The sequence below is a fragment of the Rousettus aegyptiacus genome, unplaced genomic scaffold, assembly GCF_014176215.1.
Source record: "Rousettus aegyptiacus isolate mRouAeg1 unplaced genomic scaffold, mRouAeg1.p scaffold_m13_p_5, whole genome shotgun sequence".
Taxonomy (NCBI): Eukaryota; Metazoa; Chordata; class Mammalia; order Chiroptera; family Pteropodidae; genus Rousettus; species Rousettus aegyptiacus.
The window spans coordinates 65,921,261-65,948,109 of NW_023416308.1; the positions used below are offsets into that span (position 1 = coordinate 65,921,261).

The window sequence follows — 26,849 nt, forward strand, 5'->3', positions numbered from 1 at the left end:
TTCCCAGTGGGCATGGACCCTTTGGCCCTACCGAGAGGCTTCTTGACTACCACCTCAAGGAGGATGTGACATGAACAAGCATAAGCAAAAAGATGAAGCTCGTTGAGAGTAAAGAAAATTGATTTTCATTAACTATGCATTGGCAGAGAACTTAGAAACTCAAGGATATGATAAAATATAACCAAAAGCAATTCTGTCACTATTCATAACTAAATAAAAGATTAGCCTAAAATTATCCACAAGGAGATGAATACTCAAGTTCAATACATAAATACTGTGTGACAATTGACAGATTTGGATTTCATCGCAAAAGACATGTTCATTCTAGAAAAAAAGTAAATTATAAAATCTGAGAGCAAAGAATAAAAGGATAAAATTCTAAATTAAATAACAAGTGACTAAATAGCAAATGACGGCAAAAAATAAACTAGGTATCAACTGAGTAACAAAAATATTTACAGATCAAGAAAAAAGTTACAGCAGTAACCACAGAATTTAAGAAAAAGATAACTTAACCAAAGGTTTTATTTCAGAAACGAGGAATAAAATAGACTAAAATGCTCTGATAAAAAAACTGATACGAACGCAATAGATTTGAGACAATTAGTTATACTGCAACCTCAGTCTTTCCTTGGTTGTACTAACTCTAAGATTTTATTAATACAGAAAATAGCAATGAAACAACCATTATACTGCACTGTTTTTCAGTCTACATAAAGATTAAGACATACCAGGGGGCATATTAATGTTTAACACAATCAGTTCTGGTGGAAACTTACCATAGGCAGGATTTCTTCAGCGTATAAATGGACTAAAAACATGTTTTGGAATGGAGACATTCTATTTGACTTTATTTATGATGCCAAGTTATCAATAAATAACTGATTAGTTAGAGGTAGAGACATATTCATTCTGATTGTCTTCAGGAATGCAAACAGTTTCTTTGTGTTTGCTTGAACAAGTATACTTTGCAGTCTGTCCCAATGATACAAAACTGGACTTCTCAATTCACCACAGCAAATTACTTATCTATTCATTCAAGCTATACATTCATTACTGTATTCTGCTTCATGACAATGATTTTTCGTGTTATATAAAAGACGACTGTAGTTTGTTAAAAAGAAAATAAAAATAAAAAGGTAAATCATAGAAATGTACCTTTTGACAAGTAAAATTTTACTAAACAATCTCATCAAATTTCAGTAGAATTTGTCTTTCCATATCATAGTCATTTAATGCCAATGAAAACAATAACTTATGAATTAAAATGTTTTTCTTTTAGTCCGACAGGGAAATATTATAAACATAATTTCTAAATAGAGAAAATGAGGTGCAGGTGGTAGTGCTTTCTACACTTCATTTTTAAAAATAAAAACAGTACAAATCATCATTGATTTCAGTAAGTGAATACTTAAAACTTAATTTATTAATCAATTTTGAAGTCTGAAACCAAAACGATCCTTTAACAGTATTGCCTAATAGACTAGACAATTCTAAAAAAACGCAATGTAAAATTTTGACCAAATTAGGGTGGTTCTCTCTCTGTTACTATGGTACCAGAGTCCATATTTTTGTTGGGTTTCAATTTGCTATAACAACCAAAGATAGGATTACATGTAAACAGAAGTATAAAAAGGCTTGATGAAATCAAATATGGAAGCATTTTCAAAATCTGGGTTATAATTCTTGCTGCAACACAAGTTCTACTGCATAATTAATTTACAATGCCCTAAAGCTTTTAGCAACAAAATTATATTTAAAAAATATACCATCATCCCTATTTGTAACCATAACTGTAGAAATCACAACCACGTAAGCCTTTGATTAACTTAGAAAAGCATAACTTTTCCCTGAAAAACTCTAAAGAATGATCATATTGCAATCACAGCTGTCCTGAATTAACTTATAATCAGTAGTGACTATATTTTGTCACTACTTTATTCTAACGGGGACAGAAGTAGTGACAATAATTTTTTTTGAAAAGAGGCTAGAGAACCTGGCTCCATTTCATGACATAATGGACTTTTTTAACAACTACTGGATTTTTATACTGCTTCTGTTGTAAAGCATCCATTGTACAGGTGAAACAGTTGAGAGCGAACAAACTGCCAGACCTGCCAAACCTGACAAAACTACTTTTGTTCCATAGAATTTTGATCCCTTCTAAATTAATAATGGCATACAAACTTAGCTATGAAAAATTCAGTCCTTATAAATGAAAACAAACATAATAAACCTACAGAAGGTTTACAAGTAACTTCATTTGCTTTTAAATATTCAAGTGTAATATGCTTCTGTAAAAGATTAAAACATACATTTCAATTTTATCAGATATGCCAATTTCAAATTGTACCTAACCTGCCATTAGTACATAGATTCACTGTGCTGTCAAATAAATAGCCCAGATAATCATGGAGAGAGGTGAAGGTGTCAGTGGAAGAAGAGCATGGATACCACGGCATTTATCCAAACAGTCTGAGACCCGTTTTCACATCCCTGAAGTAAGAATGGCCACTTTGTTCTATACTAAAGCAGCATTGTCTGTGCAGTTACTTCATATCCATAACATTTTACTATCCAGGTTACCAATTCAAAAGTTAAAAAAAAAAAAAGACCAAATCCATGTACTCGTGATCCTTCATATCCTAAAATGTAGAAATATTCTTAGTTTTAACCAAGAATTACATTGGAATGAATTAAAAACATCTTTTAAAGTAATGTTAAGTATATTCTTATTTTTTACATAGATTATTTAATATTGCTTGTGGACATAATTTAATCAATAATATATCATAATATCAACCACTATGGTGATCTAGAATCAGATTCTGGCTACAAAGGGAGCTTAATTATTAAGCAACACCTTCCTAAAAAGCTTCTATAGTTCTGATTGGTAAGAAAAACAAACAAAAAAAGAGCATCTCTCATTGAAATAACACTGAAGCTCAAGCTCGGGCCCCCTTCTTCGTGTTCAACATAATTAAACTCTTCAGGATAAAATAAAGAAACCTTAAGACACATTAATAAATTACAGTAATCTTCAAGAAAACTCGATGGGTAACTCTGGTGTTACAGTCGTATATCTTGGATCCAACCTAGGGATAAAATCCTGAAAGTGTTTAGATGCATCAGTACCAAAAACATCAAGGGCTTTTCGGTTTATGGCAGCAAATCTGTAAAACAGAGGACACAGTGAACATGTATTTAATGAAGTTTATAAAATACGGTGACTCACTCTATTTGACTTATCTTTCATGGGATAGGAAAACAGAAAAGACTGACATGGCAAAAAAGACTCAATGGCAGATTCAAATTCACTTTGAGACTCTTCCTCAAGATTCAATATCTCATATTTTCTTTAAAGAGATAGTAATCCCTTGACCTGAAAACTCAGAGATGATCATCATTATTTTAAACTCTTTCCAAAAGTGCCAAATAGAAAAATACTTTCGTCACGATTTTTCTGACGAATGAAATCATAAGAAACTAAATAATGAAATGAGCTAACATTTACCAATGAGGCAAAGGTATTAAATTGACATTTAAATTGACAATTTACAATCAACAGAAAACACAAATATTTAAAGATCAAAAGGCCTACAGGTTTTCAAATTTCTAATAGATACAACAGTGTAAAAACACACCCTCATTTTCTCCATCACCTAACCTAGGAGATATAAAATTTTAAAAAGACACATATTTAGCTAATGTGCAGGATGGACCTTCTGTATTTCTGTGCCTGATCACAAGCATTCCCTCTCTGGAGAAGACAACAGTGAAATTAGGTTTGCGTCATTGACCAGTATCATTATACCAAGAGCCTTTTTAGTTCCTTTCCAAAGTGAGTTCCTCTCAAAAATAATCAATGGATTAAACTTATTAATGTGCAAAAAACTAAATGACAAAAAAAATAAATATAATACAAAGGATACATAGTGTAATGGCTAAGAAGAATTCTGAAGCCAGACTGCCTGGCTCATATCCCAGCCCCATTGTTGACTAGCTGTGTGAATCTAGAAAGCTAGCTAACATCTCTGTGCAGCTCAGATTCCTCATATGCAAAATTGGGACGTTAACATTACCTATCTCATAAGTTATTTTAAGGATTAAACACATATGTATACATATAGGTGTTGTGTGTGTATATATGTGTGTGTTATCTTAAACCACATAGGGTTTAAACATATGGGACATAGTAAGCACTATACACTACTATTAATGATAGTGATATTAATAGCAGATACAATTTATTGAATTTCAGTACTAACTGCTAAGTACTACTAGAAATATCTCGATTTTCCCACAATCAGACAAAGTATGTATTACTATTTCATGGTAGAGAAGCTTGTAAGGCTAGTGACACAGCCGAAGGTATCAAAGCTGAAGTCAAATCTAGGTCTGTCCTTCTCCAAAGCCTCTGAGCCAAAGACTCCATGGTCTACGTATTAAGTCGCATTGCCCCCCTAAAGAATTAGATTAGGATCAAGAATTGCTAACAACAATAAACAGCATGACAATAAAGCAAAGGAGAGTATGCTTATAACATCAGGGAAAAGAATAAGATTATCCTTCCAAAAGGAAAATCAGTTAATTTGGGGGCATGATCTCTAATGAATATGTTTAATATTTTTAATCAAAAAGAAGAGATCAAAGATTTTAAAAGTGAGATTTAAGTATGTTATGTAGCAACTAATTAGCAAGTTGCAAATCAACATGGTATTAATCTAAAACACTTAAAATCTCTAAAATAATATAGGGAAAAAAATCAAAATAATGCTCACTAAAAGTATGCCCTTTGTAATTAATTCTTATTAAGTTGGATATACTTGATTTATATCTAGATATCTACTTTACTAATAAAAGACTTCCTTCAAGGAGACAAAAAGATTCAAAATCTTTTTAATGGAAATTACTTTTTTTCTATGACAAGTTAAAGTATCTCAGTCACTTACTTGCCCTTGGTGAGCCTTAAAAGGAACTTCCAGTAAGATGGTCGTAAGGTCTGAACTTCCATGACAGCCTAAGATGAAAGTATTCAGTTTGAGATTTCTTTCAGTAAAAAGCAAATATTATCAGCAGTCTTAGGCAACAGAGTAGTTTTATCTCTATTTTTATTGCTCATTGTATTTTTTAAATGACAGTAATGAGAGTAACAAAAACATGTATTTATGTTTTAGGTGATAACTATCAAGAATCTTTGTAAATATGCCTTCAAATAAGAATATTGCTTATGAAATGATAATTGAGTTAATCGAATCATTATTCTTCAGAAGCATTTGCTGAATACTTGTTACATAGCTGGCCCTTCACTAGTTAAGTATTTATCAACCTGGCAGCATTACTGTAAGAAAGTACAAATAAAAGCTGTCCCCAAAACTTTGACCTAAAAAAAAACCTCTGACCTAAACCCATTAACATCAATGATGATTAAAGAATTTAAAGAGATTGAACAATACCTCTATTAAACTAGATTTTACCCCTGTCCTCACTGCCTGAGTAATATTATTCTTATTTACGTCCACAGTATCTTTTTTCTAAAAGAAATATAATTAAATTGGGCTATTCTAGCCAAGATACTAGAGTAATAATTTACTAATAAAAACTGCACTCTATTAAAACTAAACATTGTTGTGTTCGTAAAACATGAACTGGCCCATTAAGTTAACATGTTTAATGATTTGAAACTTGCAAGCTAGCTGGCTTTAAAAAAAAAAAAAAAAAAACATAAAATGTGGTAAATAGAAATGTTCCCAGGCCTTTATTTTTCCCCCAATGGTTTAATGCACATTAGAAACATAAGTAAATCAATTATTTCAAAAAGTTATACTTACTGCCTGGAAGCAAATTGCTGTAGAGATGGAATAGATAATAGTATCTGCATGGGGAAAATAGGGAACCTTTCCTGCTTCAATGCCTTTGAAATACATAGTCTGCAAAACAAGCATAATGCAAGATTTATTAAAAAAAAAAAAAACTTTAAATAGCATTAATATAGTTGAGCAATATGCTCCCTATCTACAATTATTTTTTCTACCTTTCAAAATCTTAACAATCCTTTCAGAGCTCAAATCATAGGGAACATTTTCCACAATAGCATTAAGTGTCAGTCCTTCCCTTTCCTTCTTGCCCTCACCCCAAACCCCAGATGCCAGTAATAATACTTTTTATAAAATTCAATAGCACTTTATTTCTACCTTTTTTATGTCATTTATTCTTCAATGCTTTTTTGTACAATGTTCAGGTCCTCCCTTCCTTATCATAGCTCTTCGTTCGTCCATTCATTCATTCATTAAACATTTAATCATGTTAAATTAACTATATGCTGAGTACTATGCTAGGAGCTAGGGATTTGAAAATGAATAAAAATGGTTAGTGCACAACAAATAACTAATGCAGTCTAAAGAGGCTATGAGATATCTACCTACCTACAGATAGATAGATAGATAGATAGATAGATAGATAGATAGATAGATCGATCTTAAAGCCTCATTAGATGTGTATGTGTATGAGAGAGACAGAAAGAGAGAAATGTTTTTCTCAGTGCAATTAGAAGCCATTATATAGCTTTAAAACATAGAAACAATATGATTTAATTCATATTTTAAGAACATTCTGGCTACTATATAGAGAATAGATTAGAGGCAAGACTGGAAACTGGGAAAAGTCAACTTGGAGAGGCTTTCTTGGCCAAAGATGGGGCAATTTGAGTAAAAAGACGGCAATGGGTTGAAACAAATCAAATACGTTAAAATCCATGACTTCATATGGTAATTGAAAATAAAGACTCATAAAGAAAAAAGGAAAATAAAGACCAACTTTGCAGGATGTTAGGGACTAATTTAGTCTGAACACTGATAAATGAAGGGAAGCTCTCAAGCATTTTATGACTTTGTGAACAAACTACTTCACAGTAACCATACAGTTGAAAAGGGAAAGTTCTTTTCAGAAAAATTCCCACTAATAAATGCAGAAGAAACAATAATATTGAATTATTACCATTTTGCAACCCTCAATGAAATAACTGCTGTTAAGGATCATTAATGGCTGCTAAAACAATTAGGTAAAAGACTAATGGGGAACTTTATGTTGGCTTTATCAACCTGAGCCAACCGATCAATCTAAGCATCACAAAAAGAGAGACGAGCAGACATTTTTGTGCCTCTTAATGCAACGCAACGAGAATTCCCACACAGTAACTATTAAGTATTTCTGTAATATCGCTCACCCCAAATTGAATCTGAATTTGTTTAAGCCTTTAGACCAAATAACAGTTTGTAAGAAATATGTGAGTTAAAGAAACATGTTAATACCACCAGTGAGATGAAATCAACAAAATCCAAAATGTGTAAAATTCCATAGAAGTAATGACCTAGATCTTCAACAAATAAATGAAATGGCAGGGAAAAAAAGGAAGGGCAGAGAAGAAAAAGAAAGGGGTAGAGGGGATAACTATTATAAACTAAAAGAGACTTGGGATCTTGATTAAAACAAAAGCATTGCAAAAAGACATTTTTGAGACAATCAATGAAAATGTAAGCTCTAATTGGATATATGATAATATTAAACAACTACTAGGTTTTCCTTAATGTATGATAATGGCATTGTGCTTATACTTTAGTGGTATTGTTGATTTGTTTGTTTTTAAGGTGTCTTTATCCTTTAGCTTTATTCTTTAAGGAGTCTTTATCCCAAGTTGTTTATGGATGAAGTTTTATGATGTCTGGGATTTACCCTAAATTAATTCAGTACTTGGGAGGCCAGGGAAGTACAGATGAAATGAGACTGGCCTAATGCTGTCAACTGTTGAAGCTGTATGATAGGTACATGACAGCTAATTTCATTATTCTTTCTATAGCTGTGTATATTTGAAAATAACACAAAGAAGACAAAATAGGGGAACTGACTTTGTCATTACTTTTATAGGATTAGAATCTGCTTTTTTAAAATTAGGATATATATATTTGTTGCTAAAGCTTTAAAAGCTCTATATCCTTGGGAACTGTACATAGATAAAAATGTTTGCTTACCTCCACCAATTTGGAAGCCAAATACATGGATATTGTTGTGCTTTTATAAAACATCATTGATACTCCTGCCAAAAATCCTAAAACAAAGAATGCAAAACTCATCAGATCTCAAAGTATTTGTTTGTTATTAAGTCATTTGGAAATGTTAACTCACTTAAGTAGAAAATAACTGATTTGTAGCACTGCCTTTTGTTACATCAAATTTGAGGACAGTAATATAGTTAACAACATTAAAATGGAGTGAGTTCTTATCATATATTTTTAAATTTTAAAAAATGACCTTCAGAGTTAGGAACACACAGTTCTGATAGTTATTACAAGAAACTTTACATTCTAAATTTAACCTTAAAAATTTGATCTCGCCAAATATAATGAGTTTCAAAAATAATTTTTTAAAGGCTATTGGTATCATCTTTAATTTTAAGTAGAAATATTTATCTGTTCTAACAGCTCAAATTATTATAGTGCTATCATCACACTTCTTTCCACAGTACTACCTTCATTCTATAAATGGAAAACCAAGGTGGGAGGAGGCCTGAAATACTAATAGTAGAAAAATTACTAATAGCTGAAAATTGTCTATTTAGTACACATATTGCACTTATAAAAAATGTTCTTTAGTTTTTATTTTTATAAAATTGTTCAGGTTCCCCCAAAATTAAAAAAAATATATATGAAAATATATATCACCTGCCAGTGGTAAAAACAGAATTGTTTAAGAAATCTGATATAGTTGTACTTAAACTATTATCTAGTCACTTGGCACTAAGTGACTAGATAATATTTTAAGACTTCATGTTCCTTTGTGACACATTCTCTAGGATTTCTGGCCTGTAGCAGGGCAGATACCCAAGTCATTATTATTACCAACTCAAAACACCAGATGGCAAGAGTGCCTTGATATGTTAAACTTCACAAATACAAAATGTTTGGACTAGTGCCTTGGTAGGGATTCTATTACAGAGAAAGTAAGATACACAGAAATCAGATGAATCTGGAAATGATTTCTGATTCATTTCTGCCACTGATTGATGCAATAATAATAATAATTCTTTTTTTTAATCATTGCTTTACCAGCTATTATAGCATGCAGCTCATCATCCAGGTTTCTGACCCAGCGCAGGAAGCAACTAGTACCCTGTATCAAGAAGAAAATAACAATGACTTCAGTTGTTTCATTTCTAGGGGGACGAAAACGCATGTAACATCTGTAATGAGTAAGTAATAGCTGACCATAGAGGCAAACTGGTGATCTTATCTAAATCTAAATGAATGCATGATGGGGAAATTTATAAATAATAATCTGTTATAAAGTTTCTCTTTTGGATAGACACTATTAAGAAATTATCCATATTTTTATTGTAATGATTTTTAAAAGTGAATCCACAGATTCTTCTTTCGTCTACATGTAGAATACTGGGAAAAGTATCACTCCTACTCTAACAAGGAGAAAAAGCTGGATAAACTACAAATCTGTCAAGCCAGAATTCTATACCCAGAGATAATATTTTTTCAATATAAAGGTAAAATAAAGACTTTCTCAGAGAGACAAAAACTGAGATAATTCTTCACCTGTAGACCTGTACTACCAAAAATATTAAAAGAGTTCTGCAGGCAGAAGGAATATGATACCAGATAAAAATTTAGATTTGTAAAAAAAAAAAAAAAGGAAGAGCTCTGGAAATGGTTAAATGAAGGTAAATTTATAAGACATGCTTTTCTTATTTTAGCTGCTGTAAAAATGAATTTGCTGTCTAAAGCAATGGTCCTAAAACTATGGCCCACAAGCCAAATCTGGCCTGCCACCTGTTCTTATATGACTCATAAGCTAAGAATGTTTTTTACACCTCTAAATTGATAAAAATAAACAAAACAATAATATTTTGTCATATGAAAATTATATAAAATTCTAATTACAGTATGATAAAGTTTTATTGGAACATAACCATGCTCATTCATTCATATATTGTCTGTGGCTGCTTTCACACTGTAACAGCACAGCTGAGCAGCTATGACAGAGACCACAAACTTAAAATATTTACTATCTGGCACTTTACAGAAAAAGATTTCTGACTCTTGGTCCAAAACAAAAAAGGTAACAACATACTGTGGGGCTTATAACATATGAAAAGATAAATGTACAGCACAAAGAATGGGAAGAAGAAATAAGAAGTATAGTGTTGTGAGATTCTTACACTACAATAAAGTGATATATTATTTAAATACATTGATAAATTAAAAATGTTTATAATGTTAACACAATCACTAAATTTTTAAAAAGATATAAAAAAAACAATACTAAAGACAGAATATAAAAAAAAAACAAAAATTCCAAAAAAAAATTTAAAAATATATTTTGAAGAATACAGGAGGCAGAAAAAGAAAAAAGAAAGAGGAACAAAGAAAAAAAATGGAACAAATACAAAACGACTAGCAAGAAGGTAAATTTAACTCAACTATATCAATAAGTACATTAAATGTAAATAATCTAAACATATCAATTAAAGACAGATTATCAAACAATAAAAAAGGAAAAACCAACTATGTGAGGTCTAAAAGAAACCAACCTTTATACTGAAGACATAGAAAAATTAAAGTAAAAGGATGGAAACAATATACTATCAAATATAATCAAAATAAAGCTAGAATAGTTATATTACTATCAGACACAGTGTACTTCAGAACAAGGACTATTATCGGGGATAAAGAGGAATAGTACAAAATGAAAAAAGGGTCGGTTCACCAAGACACAGAACAAATAAGGTTTGTCTGTCTGTCCTCTTAATTACAATCTTATGATGGCATTGGAAATTGTTTTAAAAATTACATATGCCTTTGGAACACATTATATGAATATTTTCTATAAGAGATTTTTCTGACACAGTTATATTTTCCTTAGTTTAATACATTAGTTTGTACTACCTAAGCAAATAAATAGTAACAGAAAAACAAACAAACAAACATGCTCTGAGATATGATAAAGAATAACCAACCTGGGCTAAAAATGTTGGCGATAATCTACACATAAACATTTAAGAGTTTACGCTAAGAATAAATACAAACACTATGGCATGAGAAATGAAAAAGAATGAGAATATAAATATACAATTATCAATATTCTAACCTATTAACTCTTGTACATTCAGAGATAATAGTAATGCTTCCTAGTCAAACCATTTCGAAACTGTTTTCAATATTAAAATATTTTGTAAGAAGTGATTAAGTATAGTTTATCTGTAGTTTGTCGCTCTTGTTCGCCTTTCCATTTCAAAATACTTTCTCCATAACTACATTTTATGAATGAACTTGTACATAAAATGACACATACCCATCTTACCCAAAATAATGCCAGAATTCAATTTTTCTAACATTAATTTTGAGTTTAACAACAGTATGTGTGCGTGTGCATGCGTGTACCAATGCTTACAAGTCAACCTTAGTTAACACATTTTGCCGTTTAGAATCTATGGGGTAAAAGGGGTCAAATATGTGATGACAGAAAGAAATCTAACTATGGGAGGTGAGCACAATGCAGTATATAGATGTCTTACTGTTGAACTGTACACCTGAAACTTACTGGATTTCATTAACTAATGTCAGCATCACAAAAATAAATTTAAAAAATAAATAAAAACACACACAAAAGAATCTATATTTAGATTGAGAATCTAAATTTTAGATGTTTAATAAAATATGTCAGTAGTATGATTTATTTATTACTGATGCCCATTAATCAAGGGCCATTATTTAAAGCTACAGAGTATTATGTCATGAATGATCCTTACAAATAAGTTTAGGTGTATGCTTATATATGTGTGGGTACATTTTACAGGAACACACAGAAAGAGGTAGAAGAATGTTCACAATAGTTATTTGAGAGAGTGTAGCAGAAATAGTGAGTGAAAGAGGTAAAATTAGTTACTGATTATGTAAATTATAACAAAATCCTTACTAATTCTATCAAGTGCTGACATCAGCTAGAGTAGTCTGAAATATGTTTAAATTAAAACCGGGGATAAATATGATTAAGAAAAACATATAGACCAGGCACGTTAATATCACTTTTGATGTCAGAAATGTCAGAGAGTTCATATTTTTCTCAGTGATTACTTTATAAAAAAAATTCTGAACATCTTTAATATTGTGTGTAAATCCAAGTATGTCTGTACCTTCAAGCATATTAAATAAAATTTTAAAAGAAATTTCCCCAACCTCAATCCCCAAGATATTGTGCATATTTAGTAATGTTAAGATATTTATGAATACTAAAGAAAGAAGCATTTAAAAAAATTATAGATGACTTAAGGCCCTATCTCATTTTAACAATAGCAGTGTCATTTATTTCTCATTTTTCTTTCCTCTTCTGAAAGCCTTACCTTGTATATACTAACAAAAGAGCCCAGAAAAGCTCCAAGCTGGAAGTTTTCTTTATTGTAGAAGAGGGAAAGCAGCCGGGATGGCTGTGTAAACAGATGCCTAAATGCAGAGGGAATTCGGAGGCAGCACTGAATTAAGTATCCCACGCTAAACATTCTGATGAAACCCTAGAGAAAATTGGGAAGAAATTCTAATCAGACTTCTGAATTTGATTGTAAATCATAACAAATATTAATACAAGTTTATATTACAGCCATTTTCAAAATTAAATCTTAAGACCTCAATTTTTAAAATAAGGGTGAAATTGTGTGATGAATACATTTTCTTTGATTTACAAAAACTTGAGAGTTTCATTAAGTACTGGCCAAGCTTGTCTATATACCAAACTGCATTTCTTGACATTTTGTTGACAATAGCAGGATTTATAATTCCTAAACTAAATCTGAAGTTTTAGAAACAAAAGCACTGAAATTAAAAAAAAAAAAAAAAAAAACAAACAAGTTAAGAAAACCAAATCCTTTTGTAAATTTTAATGGAAAACTCCTCTTACTCATCAGTATGAGTATGAATTATTTTGACGAAAAAATAATTTTATTTGCTTAGATCTTCAGTAGCAACTTTTTAAATAACCAGGCTGACAGGCTTTCACAGGAACAGATTAATATTATAAGATTAGCTTACATCCTAAGTACATCTAGGTTTTTATTTCTATACTCAAATGTGTCAGGCTAAAACATCACTAGAGAATGGTAGCTTTAAACTATACTTAACAAAACTTGAGAAAGCAAATCTACTACAGATACATATTTGCTGCCGTCAACATTTCTCCATCTTACCTGCAACTATTTATAGTGCAAAAGGAAACAGAGAGGATGACTAGTATTGGTCAATTTCATTGCAGCATTTAGGAAAATGAAGTTTAGATGTCACTTAATACTGGGAGACTGAAAAATTCCAATTAGCACAAAATAAAATGTTATCAAAATAACAGTATATATTATACATGATTCAACCAATACATTGTGATACTGATCTCCCATCCTCCTCCTCTCTCACCCTGCTGGGATAGGAAAATGTCTACATTCTTAGCAGTGCTTGCCTAAGTTCCAAAGGTCAGGTTTGTATCTTCCAGATAGCAGTCTTCTTTTTTAGAAAAAAAATTGAATCACTATGAAGAAACATTCCTTAATTTACCTGAAACTATCAATACCTGGTTAAAACATGAAAATTAAATTCTATAATAAATTAGTATGAATTTATGAATTCATATTAGTATATCATGTATTTGCTGAACTGAAATAGCCAAATATTTGTTTAATGCATGGAATGTTCATAATTTCATCTTTCCATTGATAATGTTATATTAATCTAAGGATTCAAGGCTCACACTCATGTTCAATCTTTTTCATGCTGTTTTCAAGAGGCCCATGCATTCCTCCATCCATTCACTCTGTCATCTATTCAGGAAATATTTCCTAGATGCCTCTTACGTGCCAAGCATTACACTAGATGCTGGGGATAGAGATGACGAGGACACAAAGTTCTTGCCTTCGTGGAGCTTTCATACTCATTAGAGGAAGAGAAAATAAAAAAGCATAAAAACATAAAATGATTACAGATTACAATAAGTGTTATGAAGGAAATAGGGTATTAGGAGAGAAATTAACAGGGCAACTTAGATTTAGTGGTAAGGGAAGGCTGTTGAGGATGTGACATTTAAATAGACACAAAAGAAAAAGAGTTAGCATGAAGAAAACATTTCAGATAGCTTGGACAGAAAGCACAAAGCCAGAAATGAGAATGACAGGTATGAAGAACCAACAAAAAGTTAGTGTGAATAGAATACGGTGAGCAAAGGGGAATGTAATTCATATGATTCTTTACTCAGGAATATGATTTAACATGTGGTGTAACTGAGTCCATGGAATAATAAGGTGCACTATCAAAATACTATATTTGTGGTATAAATTCTTCACTACCACGTCTCCAAATTCTACATTCATAGACAAAATATTCAAATATTTACATAAATTACCAATTTTATAGTACTGGTACACATTTGAAAGAATGACTAGATTTTTTTCATTGCTTAGTAATTCTCACTAACTTTCTCATATAATTTTTTAAATACCATCTACTCTCTTCCCCGAATTTCTCAAATATTTCTGATTTAATCAGTTCCCCTCCTGAAGTCTCCCCTTGAACTAGAATTACATCCAGTTAGATGGAATAATAACTCTCTGGGAACTTGCAGACTCTGAGAGTGCCAGCAATGATGGTTTTTTGGGTTTGTTTTGTTTTGTTTTGTTTTTTGCCACTTTAAAAGTAGGACTGGAAATCAGATTTGAAAGAAGTGTTAGCAGAAACCACTGTACAACTGAAAAAATACTCTACTGCTTTTACTCCCATTCAGATCTTTGGAGACTCCGAAAGTAAAGTATTGGCTTGATCAAATGCCACCGTTAACACTTGTCTGTAGGTGTTCACATTCAGAACTTGTAATGTGATACAGTCACCCCTTTCCATAATGACTGCCAGGAGGCTGTCTTTTGGGGTGCTTTACAACTCTGCTCTTATCATCGACTGAGTGGGGATCTAATGTTGTAAGAATATAAACTTTTTAAAGCATCAGAATTGTTAGAGTACCATCCAAAACTGAAGAATTTGTAGCAGGTGGTGCCATCTGTGCCAGACCAACTGAAATGAAAATAAGTTCCTTCCCAGAGTTGGTGGTGATGAGGGATAAAGGGATGGAAAGTATGGGGTGGGAGTGAGTAGGGAGAGACACACTAATACACTAATGTATTAGGGAGTGAGGAATTTATGCCAATGGGCATAGCTAACTCTTAATGTAGAGCAACTGTGAATATGCTCCAGTTACCTCCATGCCTTAAAAAATATAACAGCTTTACAGGTCCAAACCCAAATGCCACTGAATCAGATTATGCACAGTGTACATGTGTGACTGCTGATCCACAGCACACAATACAGTCCAGGGGCTTTGTTCTAATGAAGATACATACAATGTACAAATTTTAATGACTTTTTCTTTTTTGTTGTTGTTTCATCTTCTCTTCTCTGTTTAAGTTTTACACTGATTTTTAGATAAGCAAACTTTTAAATTATTTAACTGAATCTGGTAAATAAACAGTAAGCTAAATTGTTATCTATTCACACAAATATCTTATTTTTCAAGTCAAATGCAAAAAAATGATAGCAATTATTGTTGAATTTTCCATTTACTTTGAAATTATGTTTTAATAAACATTTCTATACATATTCCCCATGGTTAATAAAGAAAATACTTTTATATACTTACTTTAATACAATAAGAGATGCAATTATCTTCATAGTGTTTGCAACATCTATGCCTTGGTCCATGCTTACATCTGAAATTAAATCAAAAACTTAATCAAAGTGAAAATATGTGTGTGTGCATGCATGCACATGCATGTGTGAGTAAATCTGCTATAATCTCTCTAACCAAAACAGGTGAAAATATTACCTACTAGTTTCTAAATGTGTGCATTTTTTGGTTTTGTAGGACATACAGAAGCAAAGATAACAGATTTCTTTTTCTTTGCTGATCATCATTTTGACACATTATATAAAAATACATGACTGTAGTCAAAATACTTGAATGTGGAACAGAAAAATCATATTGGTAAATATTTGTGACTAAATATGAAAAATAAGTAGATATTATCTTTTACTATGACAAATCTTTTGGGAGCTTTAAATCACTTATTTTAGAGTATAACAGCCATAAATCATCCATAAAGTTGGTATTTGAGCAAAAATCATAATGAGAATGTGCTCAGGTTACAGGAATTTATACTTAATTATATATGAGAGAAAACATCTGGAAAAGAAACATGATATTGTATTAGAATTCAAATTTCAGTTTTTAAAATAAATACAGATTTAGATTATGTGGGAATTCAAAAGTAGGTTATTTGTAATTTAACTGGAAACCACTTAGTCCTCTAGTGTTTAATAAACATTTCTGCTGGGAGGACTACTGTTATAGACACACTTATTTTAATTATTCGGTATGCTGACTCCAGCACCATTTATTCACTCTAGGCATAAAAAAATAAGTAAAATATCTAACATGGGTTTGGCTCTCCCTTTTTCTCTTTGAAGAGTTCATGTTCCCAAAATAAGTAGTCTTTATAACTCTTTCAGACTGCAGTTAATTAATTATCTTCATGGTTGGAACACATTAACTCTTTCCTGTTTATAACAATAACTTATAGAGTGATATCCTGGCTCCACATCCAATTTCATTTGCAAATTGATTAGCAAGACCTTTTCTGAAATCTAATTCTGCAGTGCAGCTGGCATAGAGGCAGCCTTTCCTACAGAAGGGTGACAGCAATAGTTTATACTGACCATAACGCTTATATCTTTAGGATGATAGGACATATCTCATCATGTGAAGCTGCTGAATGATTAAAGCTGGAGGCCTGAAAAGAGGTGAATCCGAAAAGAACTGCCTTATGTAAACCATCACTCTTCATACTTCTAAGTGTCCTCTTCAAAGACATTTTTCAGCCATTGCTACCAGAACTACTCAGAAATTGGCAAATTCCCTTGGCTAGTGAAGCTAAATTCTGATATCGACTATACTGTCATTTAATCTTTCCTTACTTTTTCGTTAAAATGGCTTCCCAAGTCCTGGACTGCCCATCTCCTGTATGATCCACTTTCCTTCTGTATTATCCTGTGCCTGCTTTCACACCAGTGGACTTGAGGCTACACTGACAAATTCTGCCAGAGCCTAATCGGTTCTGATATCTGAGGCATCATTCACACACATAATACATTCTCTGTGTGACCCTATGATTCTTGTTGATATGATTTCCATTAAGAGGGATCCCTTCTCCCTTCTCCCCAATAAAGTAACTCATAACTATTTTGAACTTGCTTAATAAGTTCACTACCACAATGACTCCTGCCACCTACTATTCCTTTCCTTCCCTCTTAGCTTCTGTGCACAGTGTATGCCAAAATGAAGACAAAGTCTTTAAATTCAGTAAAAATTCTGAGCACCTACTCTGTGCTAATGTTTATGAGGCAACTCATATGTTATTTCATTTAATGCATACAACACTCCTTAAGAGAGATTATTATACTCAGTTCACTGATGAGGACTTGGGGATTCAGGTAGTTAAATCACTTACCCAAAGGCACACAGCCCAGCAGGGGCAAAATGAGAATAGAACATAAATCTTCTGATTTCTAAAAGGGCCTCGACTACCCATAATTGATCCCCTAACTTTTTATATTGCCTACCCATGCCATACTTTCTAAAATATCACTACCAAGATTATTTTTGCTGATTTAATGTTAAGCCATTAAATTTTCTTAAATATCTACATTTGAAATACAAATGAAGATTTATTTATATAAAATATAGACTTCTTTGTGTAATATACAAATAAAGATTTATTCTATTTCCAAAGCCCTAAAAATTTCCACTATTGCAAAATATCCTTTACTTAAGGTTTGCTCCTTATCATTTCTGCATCTTCTTGAATCTCTCAGAGCTTTTTATCCTCCTTTCCGTACTTAGAACATTCAATTAGCACATATTTCCGTACTTAGAACATTCAATTAGCACATATTAATCTGTTTCCTGAAGTTTCCCCTTTCTAGCTTCCTGCAACTCTCCCCAGTTTGAAACAGAAAAGTATTTCAATTTCACGTAAAATTTTTCAAAGGCAATTATGGTATATAGTCCTGCCAAAAATAAAAAATAATATTCATTTGCTATCATGTGCCTTTTATAAAACTCTGCATAATTTCTGGTAAAAAAAAAATATTATTATCTGAAAAAAAAAACAATAACACCTTAGCATGGCACGAATATAATATAAACCGATGAGAAAGTATGCTAAAAGATAAAGATAAAGAACTCACATTGAATCCACAAGTTTCCTGACTAGAGAAATCATATTCATTCTTCTTGGTTTTTCCTGTTTCTCTGTCTTTTGTTCCACTTTTGTATATGCTGTCTCTGGTGAATAAGAATGTGTGGGGATTTCTTCCTTCCCTACAATGAACCTAAAGAAAAGAGCACAATGTGAGGCATTTTTCACTTTTCAATTAAAAAAATCAATGAGAAATATCTAATTTTGTTTATATATAAATAAACTTTGGAAAGTACCTCATCATTTGAATTATTTTTCACAATTTATATAAAAATCCAATCATCCTTTTAAAAATAGGCTTTTAAAATCCGAATACTCAGAAAATGTTAATGGTCATTTGCTTGACAATGTAAGTATTTTAAAATTAAATTAACTAAGTAAAATATAGCAGGGCACTTTTATAAAGCACTTTTTAACTTAGGTCATCACTTTGTTAAGTTATTAGACATCTTAAAGTTTTTTCAAACAAAGAAGTTGATGAACTATTAACTCAGATCTACTAGTTAATGACAAAACTCAATTTTTCTCTAAAATCTGCAAATAATTATAATTGAATGAGTTTGTCAATTTTTTTACTCTAAATTTACATTTAATGTCACTTGAAACAGCTGCAGTGCAATACAAGGCCATCTAGTATACATGAGGAAATAAAGAATGAGAATCAGAAAAATGGTTAATTCCATGTATCTTCACATTATGTCATCAGAAAATCTTAAATTCTATGCTATTCCAATCTACTTATTTATTTTTGGAAAAAACCCAATACCCAGAAGAAGATACCTATCTCATCAAAACACAACTATATTTTTCCAAAGACAATACAAAGAAAATGTTACCACCATTAGATATCACTCAATCAGTATCCTTAATAATTTTTGATATTTGTACCTTCACTATAAAAGTTGTTGCTCTTATAAAGAATAACTAAGCTTTCCTCAGGGAACTCTACTTGCTCAATTTTCAGAAAATATCATAAAATTTAAATAATACTATATTAAAATTCTGGAAAATGGGACCTCTGACAAACAGAAAAAGACAATTTGAACATTCGTAAAAGAGAGGAAAAAAAGGCTGTTACTATCAGCAAGTACAACGCATCCACTTGGACAAACCTGGTAAAATATCTAACTTACAAAATTGTGTGCAATGAGATTGTCACCAGGTGGCAGCTGTGCATCCTTGATGTAAATATAATCAAAAAGAATCTGGTTCTTAATCATTGGTGTGTTTGGAGAGTTCAAGATCTGTACTCTGCTCTTTACAAACAAGATAAAACTATGCAAGAACAAATAAAATAGCTCTCACATGTTTTGTAACACTGTTGCTATTTTGACCAGAATGACCATATCAGATTAGAGGTCACTTCCATGGAGAAGCTGTCCCTGCCTCAAATTAAAATGAGTTAACAATCCTGTTGTATTCTCATAGCTCAATGAACTTCCAGTACCGAAGCACTTTTTTAGTAGTTTACATTCCACTAAATGGTAAGGTCTATGAGACTATGCATATCTTCTTTGCTGTTATATCCTGATGCTTAGCATAGGGTCTGGCAAATAGTTAACATTTAGTTAATAAACATAGAATAAATAGAGTAATAACTAGCATTTTATGAGAATTTACTGACAGGCACAGTACTGAGCCTTTTATGTAATTTCCATGAGAGTTAGCATGAAAAAGCATCTCATCCACAGCCAATAATATCAGTAATTATTTGGACCCAGAACTGTCTGACTCTAAAGCTTGGGTACTTAATGACCAAGTTATGCACCCTTCAATTATAGTTTTAAACTATGATGAAGCAGGCTTGGTATACCTTCAGACACTCACAATGGCTCTTTTCCCATGGTTTTGTCCTTGACTCTATCTATTCCCTTAACTTCTACTATTATCTGTACAGAATTAGCAAAAATTGATAGCCATTTTTTCCATATTATTTTCCTATAATACAAAGGAAAATATAAGTGTAAATCATCCAAATCAACCCTTTATAAGTGTATTTGAAAAAGAGACACAAAGACCTACAACCAAGATCACTCTACCCAGCAAGGCTATCATTTAGAATTGAAGGAGAGGTAAAGAATTTCCCAAACAATAAAAAGCTAAAGGAGTCTGTAACCTTTAAACTAGTATTTCAAGAAATGTTAAAGGGATTCTTTAAGTACAAAAGAAAACATCAAAAATATGACTAAGAAAATATGAGAAAAAATTCTCACTGATGAAGCCAAATATTCAGTGAAAGCAGTAAATAAACCAACTATAAAGCTTATACGAAGGTTAAAAGGTCAAAGTAGAAAGATCATGTGTAATGACAACGATAAATTAAGGGATACACACATGTATGCACACACACGAAGTAAAAAGGAAAAACAAAACATAAATGTGGAAGAAATGAGCAAAAATTGGAGTGACTTTAGAATGTGTTTGAACTTAAGTCCCATCAACTTAAAGTAGACTGCTGTAAACATAGCTTGCTATATATGAAGCCCATAATAACCATGAACCAAAAGCCTACTACAAGAGATATACAAGAAAGAAATCCAAACATGACACCAGAGAAAGCAACATACAAAAGGAGAGCATGAGAATAAGAGAGGAAGAGAGAAGAATTAGAAAGCAATCAGAAAAAAAATTAATACAATGGCAATAATTACTTTAACTGTAAAGGAACTAAATGCGCCAATCAAAACAAATAGAGTGGTTAAATGGATGAAAGAAAGAAGACCCATACCCATGCTGCCTACAAGAGACCCACTTGAGATTGAAAAAACACCGAGATTGAAAGTAAATGGATGAAAAAGATAGTACATGCAAATGCAAATGAAAATAAAGAGCTGGGGGAGCAATACTTATACCAGACAAAATAGACTTTAAAACAAGAGCTGTAACAAGATAAGGAAGGGCACTTCACAATGATAATAATGATCAAAGGGTCAATCCAAATGATAATGATCAAAGGGTCAATCCAAATGATAATGATCAAAGGGTCAATCCAAATGAAAGGATATAATAATGATCAAAGGGTCAATCCAAATGATAATGATCAAAGGGTCAATCCAAATGAAAGGATATAATTCTCATAAACATCTGCATACCCAACATAGGAGCATCCAAATATATAAAGGAAATATTGATGAACATAAAGGGAGATACTGACAGTAATACTGTTATAATAGGAGATTTGAACACCCCAGTGGCATCAATGGATAGATGATCCAGACAGAAAATCAACAAGAAAATAGCTGCCTTAAATGACACATTAGAATAAATGGCCTTAATTGATATTTTTAGGACATTATGGTCCAAAGTAGTAGAATATATATACTTTTCAAGTGCACATGAAACATTTTCCAAGATAAGACACATGTTAGGCCACGAAACAAGTATCAATAAATTTAAGAAGACTGAAATCATAGCACGCAGCTCCAGTCACATTGGTATAAAACTAGAAATCAATTATAAGGAAAAATTAAAAAAAAAAAAACACAGAAAAACACAGAAATATGTGGAGGCTAAATAACATGCTACTAAATAATGAATGGGTAAACAACAAGATAAAGGAAGAAATCAAAAGATACCTTGACACAAACAAAAATGAAAACACAAATATATAGGACACAGCAAAAGTAGTTCTAAGAGGGAAATTCATAGCAATACAGACCTACATCAAGAAGCAAAAAAAATCCTGAAACAATCTAACTTAAACTTACAGGAACTAGTAAAAGAAGAACAAACAAAGCCCAAAGTGAGTAGAAGGAAGGAAATAACAAAGATCAAAGCAGAAAAAATAATATATTTTTAAAAAATAGAAAAAATCAATGAAACCAAGAGCCGGTTCTTTTAAAAGATAAGGAAAGTTAATAACCTGTAGCCACACGTGTCATAAAAAAAAAGAGAGGACTAAAATAAGTAAAATCAAAATGAAAAAGAAGTTTCAACTGACACCACAGAAATACAAAAAATCATCAGGAATTACTAGGAACAATTTTATGCCAACAAATTGGACAACTCTGGAAGACGTGGATAAATTCCTAGAAACATACAATTTTCCAAGGCTGAATCAGGAAGATAGAAAATCTGAACTATTAACGAAATCAGATCAGTAATCAAAGAACTTCCATCAAACAAAAGCCCTAAAACAGATGGCTTCAAAGGTGAATTTTACCAAACATTCAAAGAAGAATTAATACCTGCCCTTCTCAAGCTATTTTAGAAAACTGAAGAGGAAAGAAGGCTCCCAAACTCATTTTATAAGGCCAGTATTACCTTAATACCAAAACCAGACAAAGGCACTACAAAAAAAAAAAAAAAAAAAAAAGGCCAATATCCCTGATAAACACAGATGCAAAAATCCTCAACAAATATTAGCAAACCAAATTTATCAATACATTAAAAAGATCACACACAATGATCAAGTGAGATTTATTCCTGATACGCAAGACTGATTCAATATCCTCAAGTAAGTTAACATGATACACCACGTAAAAAAAATGAAAGATAAAAAAATCATACATCATATCAATAGATGCAAAAAAAAGCAGTTGACAAATTTCCAACATTCATTTATGATAAAAAGTAAAGTAGAGGTAGGGAGAACACACCACAGCACAGCTAACCCACGGCTAACATTATACTTAATAGGGGAAAGCTAAAAGCTTTTTCTTTAAGATCAGGAACAAGACAGGATGTTCGCTTTCACCATTTTTAAAGGAAGTCCTAGGAACAGCAATCAGAGAAGAAAAAATAAAAGGCATCTGAATTGAAAAGGAAGAAGTAAAACCGTCATTATTTTCAGAAGACATATTATACATAGAGAACTCTAAACAGTCGACCAAAAAACTATTAGAATAAATGAATTCAGTAAGTTAGCAAGACAGAAAACTAATATTCACAGATTGTTTGCATTTTTATAAACCAATAATGAACTATTAGAAAGAGAAATTTAGAAAACAATCCCATTTACATGAAAAAGAATAAAATACCTAGGCATAAATTTAACCAAGGAAGTAAGTGATCTGTACTCGGAAAACTACAAGACACTAAAGAAAGAAACTGAAGATGCAAATAAATGGAAGGATATACCATGCTCATGGATAGGAAAAATTAACATCATTAAAATGTTCATCCTAGTCAAAGCAATCTACAGCTTCAATGCGATCCCCATCAAAATACCAATGGTATTTTTCACAGAACTAGAACAAACAATCCTAAAATTTGTATGGAACTACAGAAGGCCCTGATAGCCAAAGCAATCTTGTGGGAGAAAACAAAAAACAAAAAACAAACAAAAAAAAGTTGGAAGTATAATACCACTTGATATAAAACTATACTGCAAGACTATAGTATCAAAACAGCATGGCATAAAAACAGACACATGGATCAATGAAACAGAATATAGAGTCCAGAAATAAACCCACACCTATATGGTCAATTAATCTATGACAAAGGAGGAAAGAACACATAATGGAGTAAAGACAGTCTATTCAATAAATAGTGCTGGGAAAATTAAACAGATACATGCAAAAGAATGAAACTGGATCACCTTCTTAAACCATATACAGAAATAAACTCAAATGGTTTAAACACTTAAATGTAAGATCTGAAACCATAAAACTAGAAGAAAACAGGCAGTAAAATCTTTGACATTGTTCTTAACAATATTTTTTTGGATATGTCTCCTTGGGCAAGGGAAACAAAAGAAAAAAATCGAAAATGGGACTACATCAAACTAAAGAGTTTTGCACAGTGAAGGAAACAATCAGCAAAATGAAAAACATAACTGACTAAATGGGAGAAGATATTTGTCAATGATACACCTGATAAAGGGTTCACATCTAAAATATATAAGGAACTCATACAACACCAAAAACACAATCTGACTAAAAAATGGGCAAGAGGACCTGAACAGACATTTCTCCAAAGAAGATGTAGACATCTCTGGCCAACAGACATATGAAAAGATGCTCATTGTCACTAATCATCAGGTAAATGCCAATTAAAACCACAAAAAGATATGACCTCACGCCTGTCAGAATGGCTATTATCAATAAATCAACAAACAAGTGTTGGCAAGGATGTGAAGAAAAGGAAACCCTTATGCACTGTTGGTGGATTGCAAATTGGTACAGCAACTATGGAAAAGTTTGGAGGTTCCTGAAAAAATTAAAAATAAAATTACCTTTTGACTCAGCAATTCCAATTCCGGGTATTTATCCAAAAAAATCCAAAACGCTAATTCGAAAAGATATATGTACCCCTCTGTTCACTGCAGCATTATTTACAATAGCCAAGGTATGGAAGCAACCTAACATGAATGGATAAAGAAGAGATAGTACATACATACAATGTACTATTACTCAGCCTTAAAAAAGAATGAAATCTTGCCATTTGCAACAACATGGATGGACCTAGAGGCTATCATGCTAAGTGAAATAAGTCAGACAGAGAAAGACAAATACCATATGATTTCACTTGTATGTGGAACTAAAAAACAAAATAAATAAACAAATAAAACTCATAGATACAGCGAACGAATTGATGGATGCCAGGTGGAAATGGGGTTGGGGGTGGGAGGTGAAAAAGGTGAAGGGATTAGGAAGTCAAAATCGCCAGTTATAAAAACAGTCATGGGGAGGTAAAGTACAGCATAGGGAATATAGTCGATAATATTGTAATAACTATATATAGTGTCAGATGCATACTAGACCTATCAGGGTGATCACTTCATTAAGTTATTTAAATATCTAATCACTATGTTGTACATCTGAAACTAATTTTTAATTAAAAAATAACAACAATAATAGTCAACAGTTCTTCAGCCGTACGTACCAAGTATAGTTCTAAAGACTGTTTATGCATTAACTCATTTGACCCTCAAAATAATCTTATAAGACAATCATATAAAACCTTCTCCTGGCACTAAAGCCCATCCTAATTTTCTCTTCTATATTTGCAGTAAATATCACACTACTAATCTTTGCTAAGCATATAGTGTATGTACTTTCGAGCAGAAATAAGTAACCTTTATGACACAACCTGGAAGACCATGGGGTTTGGAGTAAGTACATATAGTCATTTCGTGATGTTAAATTATCAAACATTCTAAGCCTCAGATTCTTCAGCATGTCACATGAGCATAAAAACATCCATCCCACGTACTTGTGAAAATTTAGTTTTCTAAACTACGTGAAACTACTTGGTGAACTACAAAAATACAGTGCTAACCAACATATCTATACATCTATCATGCAGCAATTACGGTGATAAGAGATGGGCTCTGAGGTATAGAGAAGACTCTAGTTACTCCAGTGATGCTTATAATCCAAAATGTGTTTGACATTGCACAAAGTCCTGCTGTAAGGAAGCCCACAATGACCGCACAAAGACATAGGACCAGGGCTGAGGGAATGCCGGATGGCCAGGAGGAACTCCAGATTAGCTAACCACAAGAATGCCACCACCCCAGAAACAGCTGACTATTATCTCTCTTCTAACCATTTACTCTCACACACAGATGTCGAAACCACTATTCCACATCCAGAATTGATAATGGTTTAACTACTATACAACCTTCCAGGGTGGCAATAATGAGCAGTCTACCATGCTGTCCCACAGCACTGGTGTGAACATGGTTATCAGACAATGTAAAGACAAAGAAAGCCCTACACTTTCAAAAAGCTCACCTTTTCGGGCAAACTCATTTGTCCCCAGCTTATAAAAGCAGCCAAAGAAAGCCAAACTGAGCCAGTTGGGAGGAACTTCCTTTCCTCTGCACTGCCTCCCTTGTGCTAGAGCAGAGGTCCCCAACTCCTCAACCGTGGATCGGTACCAGTCCATGGCCTGTTAGGAACCACCTGCATAGCAGGAGGTGAGTGGCAAGCAAGTGGGCAAAGCTTCATCTGTATTATCGGCCGCTCCCCAGCACGAGCATCACCACCTCAGCTCCCCCTCAGATCATCAGGCATTAGATTCTCATAGGAGCACTGGTCCCTGGTGCCAAAAAGGTTGGAGACCTCTGTGCTAGAGCATATACTTAATAAAATCTGTCTGGGAATTTTTCTGGGATTTCCTATAAATTTCTATTTGGGGGAACTCAAACATTGAAGGCCAGTAACAATCAGGTATCACACCATTAAGCAATTTTCCAGTAATTGTTCATGTGTAGCTTTGTCTTTCAAAGCTCCCTGAACAGAGTGTTCTGGCAATTGTTTTCTAATATTCCGTGGTATAAGGCACATCATAGGCCTCAAAATTAGTTGTTGACTGATTTTTAGGGGGGTGAAATCTAACAATTTATTCTTGTAATGAAATAGTCAGAAAGTCACTTTTGTTACTTCTAAAATTACTTTCAGCTAAAAAACTGAGTCAATAAATACCTGTTATAATTATGCATAATGATACTTTTTAAGAAAAAGTTAACTCACAAATTCTGTTAACATAAAGGTAAATAAAATATGCTACTTACCTAAGTGCGGAGAATGTAAATCCTTTCAAACCATCTTTACACCTAAAA

At 32.4% G+C, this 26,849-nt stretch overlaps 1 protein-coding gene across 2 annotated transcripts in view; it reads right to left on the minus strand.

The window, feature by feature from the left end:
• Positions 1–507: 507 nt before the first annotated feature.
• TMEM135 (transmembrane protein 135) overlaps positions 508–26,849 on the minus strand; it is a 190,809-nt gene continuing 164,467 nt past the window's right edge. For both annotated transcript variants that reach the window (XM_016160293.2, XM_016160292.2), the window contains 9 exons: positions 26,802–26,843; positions 18,330–18,473; positions 15,724–15,793; positions 12,404–12,571; positions 9,102–9,165; positions 8,028–8,104; positions 5,832–5,930; positions 4,953–5,020; positions 508–3,173 (listed from right to left, as the gene is read on the minus strand). In XM_016160293.2, coding sequence (XP_016015779.1) covers positions 3,041–3,173; positions 4,953–5,020; positions 5,832–5,930; positions 8,028–8,104; positions 9,102–9,165; positions 12,404–12,571; positions 15,724–15,793; positions 18,330–18,473; positions 26,802–26,843 — 865 coding nt within the window. In that variant the 3' untranslated portion in view covers positions 508–3,040. The remainder of the gene's footprint in view (positions 3,174–4,952; positions 5,021–5,831; positions 5,931–8,027; positions 8,105–9,101; positions 9,166–12,403; positions 12,572–15,723; positions 15,794–18,329; positions 18,474–26,801; positions 26,844–26,849) is intronic.